This window comes from Coccidioides immitis (genome assembly GCF_000149335.2).
Source record: "Coccidioides immitis RS genomic scaffold supercont3.3, whole genome shotgun sequence".
Classification (NCBI taxonomy): domain Eukaryota; kingdom Fungi; phylum Ascomycota; class Eurotiomycetes; order Onygenales; family Onygenaceae; genus Coccidioides; species Coccidioides immitis.
Window position 1 is genome coordinate 4,248,864 of NW_004504308.1, and position 12,788 is coordinate 4,261,651.

A 12,788-nucleotide genomic window follows, 5' to 3' on the forward strand; every position below is an offset into this window, starting at 1 on the left:
GAGATTAGTCTGACAATAAAAGAAAATAGTGAAGAAAATCTACAAGACTACTTTCTGTAATACTCTGAAGAGCTTTGACTTCATCTGTTAAACAAGTGGTGAAATAATCAAGCAAAACTTGAATGTTTCTAATTTCATTTTCTATCTGAGACAGGACAGTACAAACTGGAATTATTAGATGAAGAAGCTCAGACAGACTGTCTTTAGTAGATTTTATTTCAGATATAAGATCTACAGTTTTGGTCTTATAATATGATGCAGGATAACAGTATTTTATAGAAGATTCTTCAAGACAAGAAGTAGTCTGACAGCAACAGTATTTGGTGGCTCCAGAGTCAAGTTCACAAAACTCTTGCATGAGTACACTCATGCACTTTATATTGTACAGGTGATGTGGATCAGCTATATCAAAACTATAGTATTCTTCTCAAAGTCACAAGAGCTGATGAACTAGTTTGACAGTAGATTCTGAAATCTACAACCATGTCAGAACAACAAGAAGAACAGACAAAGATGCACTTACATCACAACAGATACAGATTTGATGTTCTAAACAATAAGAACAAGATTTCTTCTCAGTATTCTATAGACAAGACTTGCTTTTATTCAGGTAGTTTGTGAATATTGAGTAAATACAGACAGAGCACAGAAGAGTATCTTCTTTATTATATATAATAGAGTCTTTTAATGATGATATTGTGATGAGTTATAAAATAAATAAGAAATAACATCTGAGCTCAAACAAAGCAGAAGAAAAAGAAGAAAGAAGAGAGTCAGAAACTCTTTATTTATATTTATATCATAACACACTAAAGTTGCTAGTTCTATAACTTGTTGATAGATAATGTGACAACAGACAACAGATAATATAGCAATCAGACAAGCAAACAAACAAAGAAACAAGTATGTGATGAAACACTGAATATTTATAATAAAATAATTACCATTCTACAACAAAAAATGTCTACTGCAACCAGCAGCAATACACATGCAGAATATCTATATAGATAAGCAGTAGTAATGCAGAAGCTTGCACATTCAAGAATCTATAATGCTCTACCAATAATAGGGGAGCTATAATAATATACAAAAAACCAATTCAGTAGCTCTATATCTTGGAGTCTGAGATCTGTGGAAGGGAAAATAGTGTTACAAATATAGATCTAGACCAACCAAGCATCAGACAACATCAGGTGTTCAGAAGTATTCACATGATCTCAACTCTGAACATATAAGAATCACACAATTTACATAGATTGTGGGAACTCCAGCATTCAGTCTCCAAGTGAGAGGACCTCTATATTCTACACACAACTCCCTTTCATCAGTTGCAGGCATTGTATCTACTTAGCTTTTTCATACCTCTAATTCTGGGAAAATTTACATGACCTACAACCAGTTCTCCTAACAAGAAGGAAATAATGTTACAAATGTAGATCTAGATTAATCAAGCATTGGATGACATCAGATATCCAGAGATACTTATATGATTCAACTTTGAACATATAAGAAACATATGATTTGCACAGATTGTGGGAACTTCAATATTCAGTCTCCTAGTTAGAGCATCTCTACATTCTATACATAACTCTCTCTTATCAGTTGCAGGTATCAGATCTACTTAGCTCTTTTATACCTCTTTCTGAAAAAACCCATGTAACCTACAACTAGTTCTCCTAACAAATAGATAATAATACTTACATCCAGATAAGATAGAAGAAAGAGAAGAAAAAAGAGAGCAAAGAACTCTGTATTTATACTTACATCACAATACATTAAAATTGCTAGTTTTACAATTTGTTGATAAATAACATAACAACAGATAATAGACAACAGGCAATATAGTAATCAGACAGACAAACAAATGAAGAAATAAGTACATGATAAAATACTAGACTTTCATAATAAAATAATTACTGTTCTACAACAAAAAGTATCTACTGTAACTAGCAGTGATACATGCAGAATATCTATATAAACAAGCAGTAGAAATACAAAAGCTTGCATATTCAAAAATTTATAATACTCTGCCAATGACAGAAAAGAGACAATAATAATATATAAAAAATCAGTTCAGTAGCTCTATGTCTCAGAGTCTGAGGCCTCTGTGGGAGGGGAATAGTGTTATGAATGTAGATATAGATCAACCAAGCATTAGATGATATTGAATGTTCAGAGATACTCACATGACTCCAACTCTAAATGTATAAGAAAAACACAATTTATACAGATTGGGGAAATGTCAGTATTCAGTTTTCAAGTTACAGAAGATTTATATTCTAAGCATAAGTTTCTTCAGTTGTGGGCATTAAATCTACTTAGCTCTTTCATACATCAAATCCTGAGAAAAGCTACATAATGTACAACTGGTTCTTCTAATGAAGCAGAGTACAATGGGATGGTTTGTCAAGATACACAAGTTGGTTGATATGGTGAGAGCGCAAGAAAGGTGAAAAATTACAATATAGTAAGGGTATGATCAAGTAGTAAGTGTAGAGATAGGTATGTTCTAATGAATATCTAAGCTTATAAGAAGTAATAGTACTAAAGAGCTCTGTACTAACACAGGCAGCTTTAATGAGAAACAGTAGCAAGTTTCATGAACAAAAAATGTTCATATTCTCTAAGTAATAACCAAACTGGTAATAAAGAACAAGTGTGTGGAAAGTGTAATGGTGTGTGAAGGTAATAAGCAAGATGCAGAGGCTATAGAGAGTTTATATAGCTCAGAGATAGTAGCTTTTGGGTGGTTTGTGTCTTGGACTGGAACAAGGTTTGTTCTAATAAGGTACCAGAATTTCTACTACACTAACAGGTAAGATTTGATGCAGATGTGTGTCTATGAAGCAAATAGTAAGTAAGTAAGAAGATGTAAAAGTTAACATATACGAATAATAAGTCACAAAAGATGTAAAAGTTAACATATACAAATAATAAGTCACAAAAGAGTAAAAGTTAAGCAGATGCAAAAGTTAATATATTGTAACAAAGATAGAGTTATTGTAAGTAGATAAGCAAGATGATTTAAACAGCAGTAGTGTCAAGTTTATAGAATTAAGAATTGTAGAGAGAGATGAACAAATATGTAATGTATAGAGCAAATAGCAAGTAAGATACAAGATTCAAAAGCTAAAATATTGTAACAAAAGTAAGATGATTATAAGCAGATCAGTAAAAGCATTTAATCAGTGATAGGGTCATGTTTACATGAGCAATGGTTGTGAAGGTATGGGTAAAGAAGTGTATGGGTAACAGAATCTATAGGCCAAGTACTGACTAAAACATAACATCCAAAAGCTGATATATTTTAACAAAAATAGGCTCATTCTAACTGGCTCAGCAAGACAATTCGAACAGTGGTACTTTGATATCCATACAATTGATAGTTGTTGAATTATTGGCAAATATGTGGATGTAACAGAAATTTAAATTAGGTTAGCATGAAAAATGATGCTAACCAAATTCATAATTTCTGTTACATGCATTTTTCTCCACAACCAATAGGCAGTTTCAATTAAGAGTACCACTAAAAGAATCCTTCCAGTGAGAACTTTCTGATATCCAAAAATTATGGATCAATTTCATCTATTGAGATTGCAGGAGGTGCATGATATTGTAGTGAATTTGGTGATATTTCTGTTGCAGAATTTTGTTAGGTTGGAAAAATAATTATCTGACACCAACCTCAGACCAACAGTTCAAGTGTGCTACTAGTGATTTACCAACAGGCAAAGCTGATGATGGTCAAAATTGATGATGGCCAAAATTGACAACCAAAATTTACAATGGTCAAAATTGATGGTCAAAATTAATGACAGCCAAAATTGATGACCAAAATTGACAACAGTAAAAATTGACAACCAAAATTTACAATGGTCAAAATTGACAACAGTAAAAATTGATGACCAAACTTTACAATGGTCAAAATTAACAGTCAAAATTGATGACCAAAATTTACAATGGTCAAAATTGATGATGGCCAAAATTGACAATCAAAATTGACAACAGTAAAAATTTACAGTCAAAATTTACAATGGCCAAAACTGATAATAATTAAAATCAATGGCAAACATTTGCAGTCAATTTCCCTGCTACATCAAGAAAATGAAGAAAGATAAACAAGCACAAAATCTTGAAATTAAAATCAATTTCTATCTCTGCATTAGCTATTAGTTTTTGAATTTCACTGTTGGTGCTGCACTATCAGAATCAATATGGCTGAAGTAGCTGCTCTTCATAATTTACTTGTGCCCATCTCTTCTGTTCCTGCTGTATATATTGACATATTCATTTAAATTCTCTATTAACAACTCATGTAAGTAACTCAGCTGTTGAGAGAGTCTGTCTTATAATCACCAGCTCTTGATCTTCTTCTTCAGTCATGGGCATTCCATTCTCTGAGTTCTTATCAGAGTTGATGTTATAGATATCTGGCATTGGCTGGATGAAGCTGGCCATCTCTGAAGACACTGCTAGTATCTTTTCTCTTCTTGTCTTCTGCTGTTAGTTCATTATTGCCTGCACAAAAGACCATTTGAAGTGGAAGAGAGCAGTTGAATCAGAAAGTTGGTGCTTGAAGTAGTATCTGTTTTTTTAAAAATAATAAAGATACTCTGTCTTATACTCATTTTCTCTTCATTTCCCAATACTGACTTCAAAAAACTGACATGATGTTTTCTTTTGATATCTCAGATACTGCTTGATTATGGCTAAGTACTTGTCTTTAGTAAGTGGCCACACTGAGGCCATCACAACAAAATAGATAGAAGAATAATACAGTGAGCAACATTCTCTATTTTTGAGTAGATTATTATCTGATATCCAGAACAATTCATTCTTGTTCTGTTCTTGAATAGTTATAATACACTCTATAAGTCTTCATCAGTATTAGTGTTGCAACAAGCACATTACTAAACAGAGACTCTCATCTGAACAAATATAATAAATGCAGTTTGATAGTACTGGAAAGATTGTGGGTATTATTGTCTTTCTACAGACAGAATACTTATACATGTGGTCTAACTCTGTACTTCAGTCAGCTCTGATTAAGAAAATTACTACAGAATAAAACTCTTAAGCTTATATCTTTATTATACTTATTCTGCAAGACATGTCTCTTTTCTGCTGAAACATGTCTGAATCAGTATTTTGTTTCTTGAATATAGTTCTCTCTCAGTCAGAACTTACAGTGAGCTATCTTCTTTTTTTTGATTTTACTTGAGATGTCATCTCCAGATGCTTGTATTGACAGGCTGTGCTGGAACTTGCAGTAGTCACTAAGCTGGCATTTTTTATGAATTCAGTATCTGCAGCTCATGCTGCTTGGCTGTAGTATCTGGATGGGCAGGCACTTAGTAAAGCAATGAAAATATGATAGAAGCTGAATCAGCAGTAGTTAGCAAGATATTGTACAGCAGGCCTTGAATAGCTTTTTGATGTATAGAATTGAGAAAAGACTAAGAAGCAAAAACAATAATAAGTTATTAATTACAGCAAATAGTATTTCCCATGAAAGTTCAATGTGATTATGAGATCAGAAAGATTTTGTAATATTTATATTTTCTTCATATTAACACTTTGCTTCAGGCTTTACTTCTCACTCACAACATTTCTGATTCTGATAATCTTCTCAACCACAATTGCATTAACTTTAAAATCTCTTGATTATCTCTTCCAGTATTTTATAGCTGTATTGTAAGTTTAGAACACCCATCACTTAAGTATTGTGAGGCACTGAAATTAGAGCTGACTGAACATCTGAAGATACTGAATCACTGTCAAGAACTATTATAAGAGATTGAGCAGCTGTCCAGTATTAAGAATTATATATTATAAAGTCAAGATTCTGCTTCATTTTACAAAGATAGTAAAATTCAAAAAAATTTACTCTGTCACTGTCTTATTTCTGTATGACATCAGATCAAGAAACACTAACATAATATTTCTTCCAGTACAACATAATAATAATGAATGAGACTCATGCTAAAGCTATGCTTGGCTTGACAGTGGAAAAGCTACTTGATCTGAAAAAAATCATGCAAGAGCTTTATAACAAGAAGATTCAGAGTCTTATTTATCAAGCAGTAACTAAGAGAGTGCTGAAGAAGAGCTGGATTACTGTAATAAAGTATACTATTTTTCAAGAAAGCTTTGCTAACAAGATTCTGCAGATCTGGAAGAGCAAGTCTAACTGTAAGAATATTTATGGGGTGCTTGTGTGACTTCTTGTGCAGATCCAGTATCAGAAAACAAGACAACAGTAGTATGATATTTAGCAAGATTTATTCTCTGAATCTATAAGTCTCTGAATTTTCTCACCAATATCTGTTTAGCAGTTATTGTTGGCTACAGCTGTCTCCAGACTAATGTTTTTTCTCTCTGCACTTGAGTCTCTTGAGATCTGTCTTACTATATTAAGCACTCTATAATATATGCTGGGTTTAATCAAGTCTCTGACATCTGCAGCTAAAGAACTCTACTGAGTTATTATCTTCATCAGAAATACAGTCTCTGGCTCTGTATTGATCTGTCAGATTAATAAATTACTATTATATTGTATGCTAGACAGACAGGAAATACTCTCTGAGAAGAATTAAATAGAGTGGCAGAGTATTCTAAATGCTGACTGTGAATTTTATTGTAACTCTCAGATTATCAAGAGCTCAGATAAGCAGATCACCATTATTAACAAGTAACTGTAGCAATCAGTATATATAATGCAGCTGAAGAAGATTCTGAGTAAAGAAACAGATGAATCTCTGACTCTTAAGTTTATAATCACTATCTGGAACATGGAGCCCATCTATATGTATAAAATTTAAAAAAGACAAATTAAGTCAGTCACTGACCCCAACAAAAATAGAAATATGTCTGAAGACCCAGAGACAGAGTCCTTAGATAATAATGAGCACTATAATATATCTGTAATCTGCTGATGCTAGATTATCACATGCTTATCATTTTCTGTCATACTATCTTTCTCTTGTCTTCTCTCTCAACATAATCAAGATAGTCTCCAGAACAGCATGTGTGTGAACATGACTGTTGATAAGCTGCATTATAACTGTGAAAATAGCTTCAATGGAATTAATAGCATGGCTAGCTACCCAGGTACTTTAATAAACTTGAACACTGTAATAGATTCACTAAATCCAGATACTATGCCCATTGTCTCCACTGAAGCTCAGAATTCTCAGAATGGCTCAACTCAGATTATAGATGACTGTGAATGTGACTCCACACCTGCATATATTGTGGTTGAGTGGCTGGTTTCAAGAACAACATCAGCACTAATCAAGAATAGTGAAATTAAAAATGAATATCTGTCAGCTTCATCCAGTGAAATTCAAAAAGAGAGTCTACTAACTCTACTCTGTAAAATTTAACAAGAGTGCTGCTCTCTGAATATTGAGATAATCAATGGTAATAACACTTTACTCTTGAACACAGGTTATAAGTTTCTTGATAAGATAACACAACTGAGATCTAAGCCACAAACTAGTGATAAGAGCAACACTAAACAAGTTGATCTGGTGGAACTTATCAAGTCTGACAGATTTTGATGTAAGCAGATGAACAACCAAATATAATGGAATTTCATCAGTTTCTTCATACTTCTGCAGAATGAAAATGATGGCACAGACTCAATCAGAAAAATTCTTATTCATGACATGCTGTAAGATATTCTGCTTCACCAGCTGTACTGTGCATTCTGGATGCTTCTTAAGAATCAAGAATTAGAGTAAGATGGATTTATTGCTGATAAGATGGGAATTAGTAAAATCATGAAGATGATATTGTACTTTGTTCTGAATATCTGAATTATCTACAACTATCTGCATATTAAACAGTGCTGTAAGAATCCAGTAATAGCTAACAAGCATCTCTCTGTAGTTATAGACACAGAAGAAGAATACAAAAGTCTAAAGCAATATTATCTAAAATGTTTCTTTCAGAATATGTTTCTTATTCTGTGTATCTGTATTCTAAATAGGGTGACTGCATACTGTCTAAGTCAACTACTGCAAGATATAATACTGGTGATAGTACTTAAAGATTTTCTTCTTCTATAAGTGAGAGAGTGAACTAACTCTATTTCTAATGACTCAGAGAACTGTCTGAAACTGAATCTCTTTATTAGTTATAGAGACTTGACTTTCATAAAGATTGGCAACTTGAGCCATGCATTTATACAGACTGTACAGTATGTGATGCTGAGACAACATAATCTGAATCTCCAGTAATATTATTAGTACATATTTCTGACTACTCTGAGCTTGCTCTCCAGCTGTATAATAATATCTCTTTATGATATTCAGAAACAAGATATCCAGCAATTATAATAGTGAGCTGTGATCTGAGATAAATATTATCAGAAGAAGAGCTTTGACAGCAAGATCATCAGATAGTTTTAAGAGATTAACTCAGCTGCAGAAAAGCAAGACTATATCTCAGTCATCTGACTGCTCTCTGGAACACTGTATAATAAAGAACTGATGGACATGCTCTTCTGAATAATAATACTGGCCACTGCTAGATGAGAAAATGATGCCAGACTGCAATTTGCCCAACATAATTAATAAAAGACTCTTTCAGCCAGAGTACAGCTACTGATCAGTAAGAAGCAGCTGTCCAGAATAGATTAGATTAAGTTTCAGTCAGCAGTATATTAGTTTGATCAGATGCTCAAGTGTCTGATGATCTGCTGCACCATCAAAACAAGTTAGTTCAACAAATCTATCATAAAGCTGCTCCCCAACTGCTATTATGATGTTCTCTGCAGTCTAGAGTTCAAGATCAGAGATAAGCTCCAGCAGTGTAAGAAGTATGAAATTTAAAAACTAAAAGACAGCTATATAAGAAGCCTGCAGAAATGAAAAAAGTATAGTCAAGAATCTAAATCTGAGTTTTTTAGTCAGACTTTTTTCAAGAAGTTATACATAAACTGGATCATTACTATCTTCTCAGCTATTCTGAATCTCATAAAGACTGAGCAATATAAGCTCAAGCTTACTGATAAGAAGATAATGAAGAACAGATAGCATGCTGGTGAAGACAAGAAGATACTGTACATTCATGCAATTAATACTCTGGCCAATTCCAACTTCAAGTGTTGTATGATTCAACACATCCTGCAGAGCATAGAGAGAGACTATTATAGATATTCAGAAAAGATTGTTATTCTGACAGAATTCTCCTATATGATTCACATGCTTGAGATAGTAGATTACTGTATTCTCTTTTCTTGTATTTTCTTTTCTGACTAACTTTTCACATAGTAGCTGCAGAAGCAAGACTACTGTATTATAGTAGTTTATAGCAATATAAGTATTGAGAACTAAAACATGTGCATTAACATCTTTAATCAGAATCTGCTACTATCTGAAAATAAGACTGATGCAAGTTCAGATGTTCTGATCAGCACTCTGAAGATTCTAGATATAAGTTATATCTGTGTTTGTGTCTTCTGACTTATTCTGCTGAGCCTAAGCTGGTTGAAGAGAGATAAGACTCAAGACAAGACATGTATCTGCTGCTATAGACAGATGAACAAGGCTACATACATCTACTATCTAGTGCACAGAGATATCCAGATTGAAAGCAACATTCTTGACCAGCAGACAATGCAGAAGAGTTTTAATAAACTAGCCATGTTACTGCAGAGAGAGATTGGTATAGTTCCAGATATTATTGATCTGAATATAATATGAGACCTGGTGTAGCTGTATGGCTGTGAAATTTAAAAAGAAACATCTAAGAATCATACAGCACTTCTGTCAAGATAACTAAATATTATTAGAGATATATAGAACAATTATGACTGTTTGCTCTAGATTATTTGTTCTGCAGAGTTGAATAGATCAGTAATTAGATTTAATCAAAGTAATTTTAGCTAAAAGTCATTTATTGTATCTCTCACTGTAGTTGTGTTTATACTGAATACTTGGCAGTCAGATGCATTAATGAGTCTTCAGACTGATGACAGTGTGACTGGCTAATATTAGCATTCTACCAAGTTTGTGCTGGCATATTCACTAATATTATTGAGATCATTGATGTGGCACCTGTGGCCTTTCATTCAAGAAGAGAATTCTCTTGCCCAGAGATATGCAAGATATATCATGACATAATAATACTAAGTCTCTTTTACCAGTCTGGAGCTTGAGGTACTGCTGAAGCTCCACAGTCTTTAAATATAGTGCAGCAGAACATCTAAATATATTTGATTTAAGGTGCTTATATTGATACTGGCTGTTTCTGATTAATTCTAACTGCTGATGTTGGCCACCAACATTGGCTAACACTAATACCAACCAGAACACAGTTCCTCCAAAGCATGAGACTGCAGACTATTGGCTGTAAATGTTGATCACTAATTTCTACCATTAATTTTCATTATCATCAATTTTGACTGATGGTTTTCAATGAGCTGAATCTGTTGTGGATGCACAAGATGTGTTTTAATCATTGAGTTTGGCTGTCAATTTTGACTGTCAATTTTTACTGTTGTCAATTTTGACCATCAATTTTTACCATTGTCAATTTTGACCATCATCAATTTTGACCATCAATTTTTACCATTATCAATTTTTGCTGTCAATTTTGACTGTCAATTTTCACTATTGTTCAATTTTGACCATTGTCAATTTGCACCATCAATTTTGGTTGTCAATTTTGACTGTCAATTTTCACCATTATCAATTTTGACTGTCAATTTTCACCATTGTCAATTTTGACCATTGTCAATTTTGGTTGTCAATTTTGACTGTCAATTTTTGCTGTTAATTTTGGTTATTCATTTTGACTGTCAATTTTGACTGTCAATTTTTACCATTGTCAATTTTGACCATTGTCAATTTTGGTTGTCAATTTTGACTGTCAATTTTTGCTGTTAATTTTGGTTGTTGACTTTGACTGTTAATTTTGACTGTCAATTTTTACCATTGTCAATTTTGACTGTCAATTTTTACTGTTGTCAATTTTGACCATTAATTTTTACCATTGGCAATTTTGACCATCATCAATTTTGACCATCAATTTTTACCATTATCAATTTTTGCTGTCAATTTTAGTTGTTAATTTTCACCATCATCAATTTTAACCATCATTAATTTTAGTCATTAATTTTGACTGTCAATTTTCACCATTGTCAATTTTGATTATCAATTTTGACTGTCAATTTTGACTGTCAATTTTTGCTGTTAATTTTGGTTGTTAATTTTAACTGTCAATTTTGACTGTCAATTTTCATCATTGTCAATTTTGACTGTCAATTTTTACCATTGTCAATTTTTGCTGTCAATTTTGGTTGTCAATTTTGACTGTCAATTTTAACCATTGTTCAATTTTAACTATTTGTCAATTTGCACCATCAATTTTAGTTATCAATTTTGACTGTCAATTTTCACCATTGTTAATTTTGACCATTGTCAATTTTGGTTGTCAGTTTTGACTGTCAATTTTTGCTGTCAATTTGATTCATCAATTTTGACTGTCAATTTTCACTGTCAATTTTGACCATCAATTTTTACCATCATCAATTTTGGTCATCAATTTTGACTGTCAATTTTGACTGTTAATTTTGACTGTTAATTTTTACCATTGTCAATTTTGATTGTCAATTTTGACTGTCAATTTTGACTGTCAATTTTTGCTGTTAATTTTGATTATTGATTTTGACTGTCAATTTTGGTTGTCAATTTTCACCATCATCAATTTTGACTATTGTCAATTTTGGTCATCAATTTTGACCATTAATTTTTACCATTGGTAATTTTGACCATCATCAATTTTGACCATCAATTTTTACCATTATCAATTTTGACCATTGTCAATTTTGGTTGTCAATTTTGACTGTCAATTTTTGCTGTTAATTTTGGTTGTTGACTTTGACTGTTAATTTTGACTGTCAATTTTTACCATTGTCAATTTTTGCTGTCAATTTTGACTGTCAATTTTCACTATTGTTCAATTTTGACCATTGTCAATTTGCACCATCAATTTTGGTTGTCAATTTTGACTGTCAATTTTCACCATTATCAATTTTGACTGTCAATTTTCACCATTGTCAATTTTGACCATTGTCAATTTTGGTTGTCAATTTTGACTGTCAATTTTTGCTGTTAATTTTGGTTATTCATTTTGACTGTCAATTTTGACTGTCAATTTTTACCATTATCAATTTTGACCATTGTCAATTTTGGTTGTCAATTTTGACTGTCAATTTTTGCTGTTAATTTTGGTTGTTGACTTTGACTGTTAATTTTGACTGTCAATTTTTACCATTGTCAATTTTGACTGTCAATTTTTACTGTTGTCAATTTTGACCATTAATTTTTACCATTGGCAATTTTGACCATCATCAATTTTGACCATCAATTTTTACCATTATCAATTTTTGCTGTCAATTTTAGTTGTTAATTTTCACCATCATCAATTTTAACCATCATTAATTTTAGTCATTAATTTTGACTGTCAATTTTCACCATTGTCAATTTTGATTATCAATTTTGACTGTCAATTTTGACTGTCAATTTTTGCTGTTAATTTTGGTTGTTAATTTTAACTGTCAATTTTGACTGTCAATTTTCATCATTGTCAATTTTGACTGTCAATTTTTACCATTGTCAATTTTTGCTGTCAATTTTGGTTGTCAATTTTGACTGTCAATTTTAACCATTGTTCAATTTTAACTATTTGTCAATTTGCACCATCAATTTTAGTTATCAATTTTGACTGTCAATTTTCACCATTGTTAATTTTGACCATTGTCAATTTTGGTTGTCAGT

The 12,788-nt window shown here is 32.2% G+C and overlaps 2 protein-coding genes across 2 annotated transcripts; one reads left to right on the forward strand and one right to left on the reverse strand.

Moving 5' to 3' along the window:
* Positions 1-4,151: 4,151 nt before the first annotated feature.
* CIMG_13338 (uncharacterized protein) lies at positions 4,152-4,749 on the reverse strand (the record flags this gene model as incomplete). Its single annotated transcript, XM_004445149.1, has 3 exons — positions 4,152-4,166; positions 4,357-4,500; positions 4,654-4,749. 3 exons carry the CDS (start codon positions 4,747-4,749, stop codon positions 4,152-4,154), a joined length of 255 nt encoding a protein of 84 aa, XP_004445206.1.
* Positions 4,750-5,966: 1,217 nt separating this feature from the next.
* On the forward strand, positions 5,967-6,221 carry CIMG_13339 (uncharacterized protein; the record flags this gene model as incomplete). The annotated part of the gene is made up of 2 exons (XM_004445150.1): positions 5,967-6,083; positions 6,171-6,221. 2 exons carry the CDS (start codon positions 5,967-5,969, stop codon positions 6,219-6,221), a joined length of 168 nt encoding a protein of 55 aa, XP_004445207.1.
* Between the last annotated feature and the right edge of the window lie 6,567 nt (positions 6,222-12,788).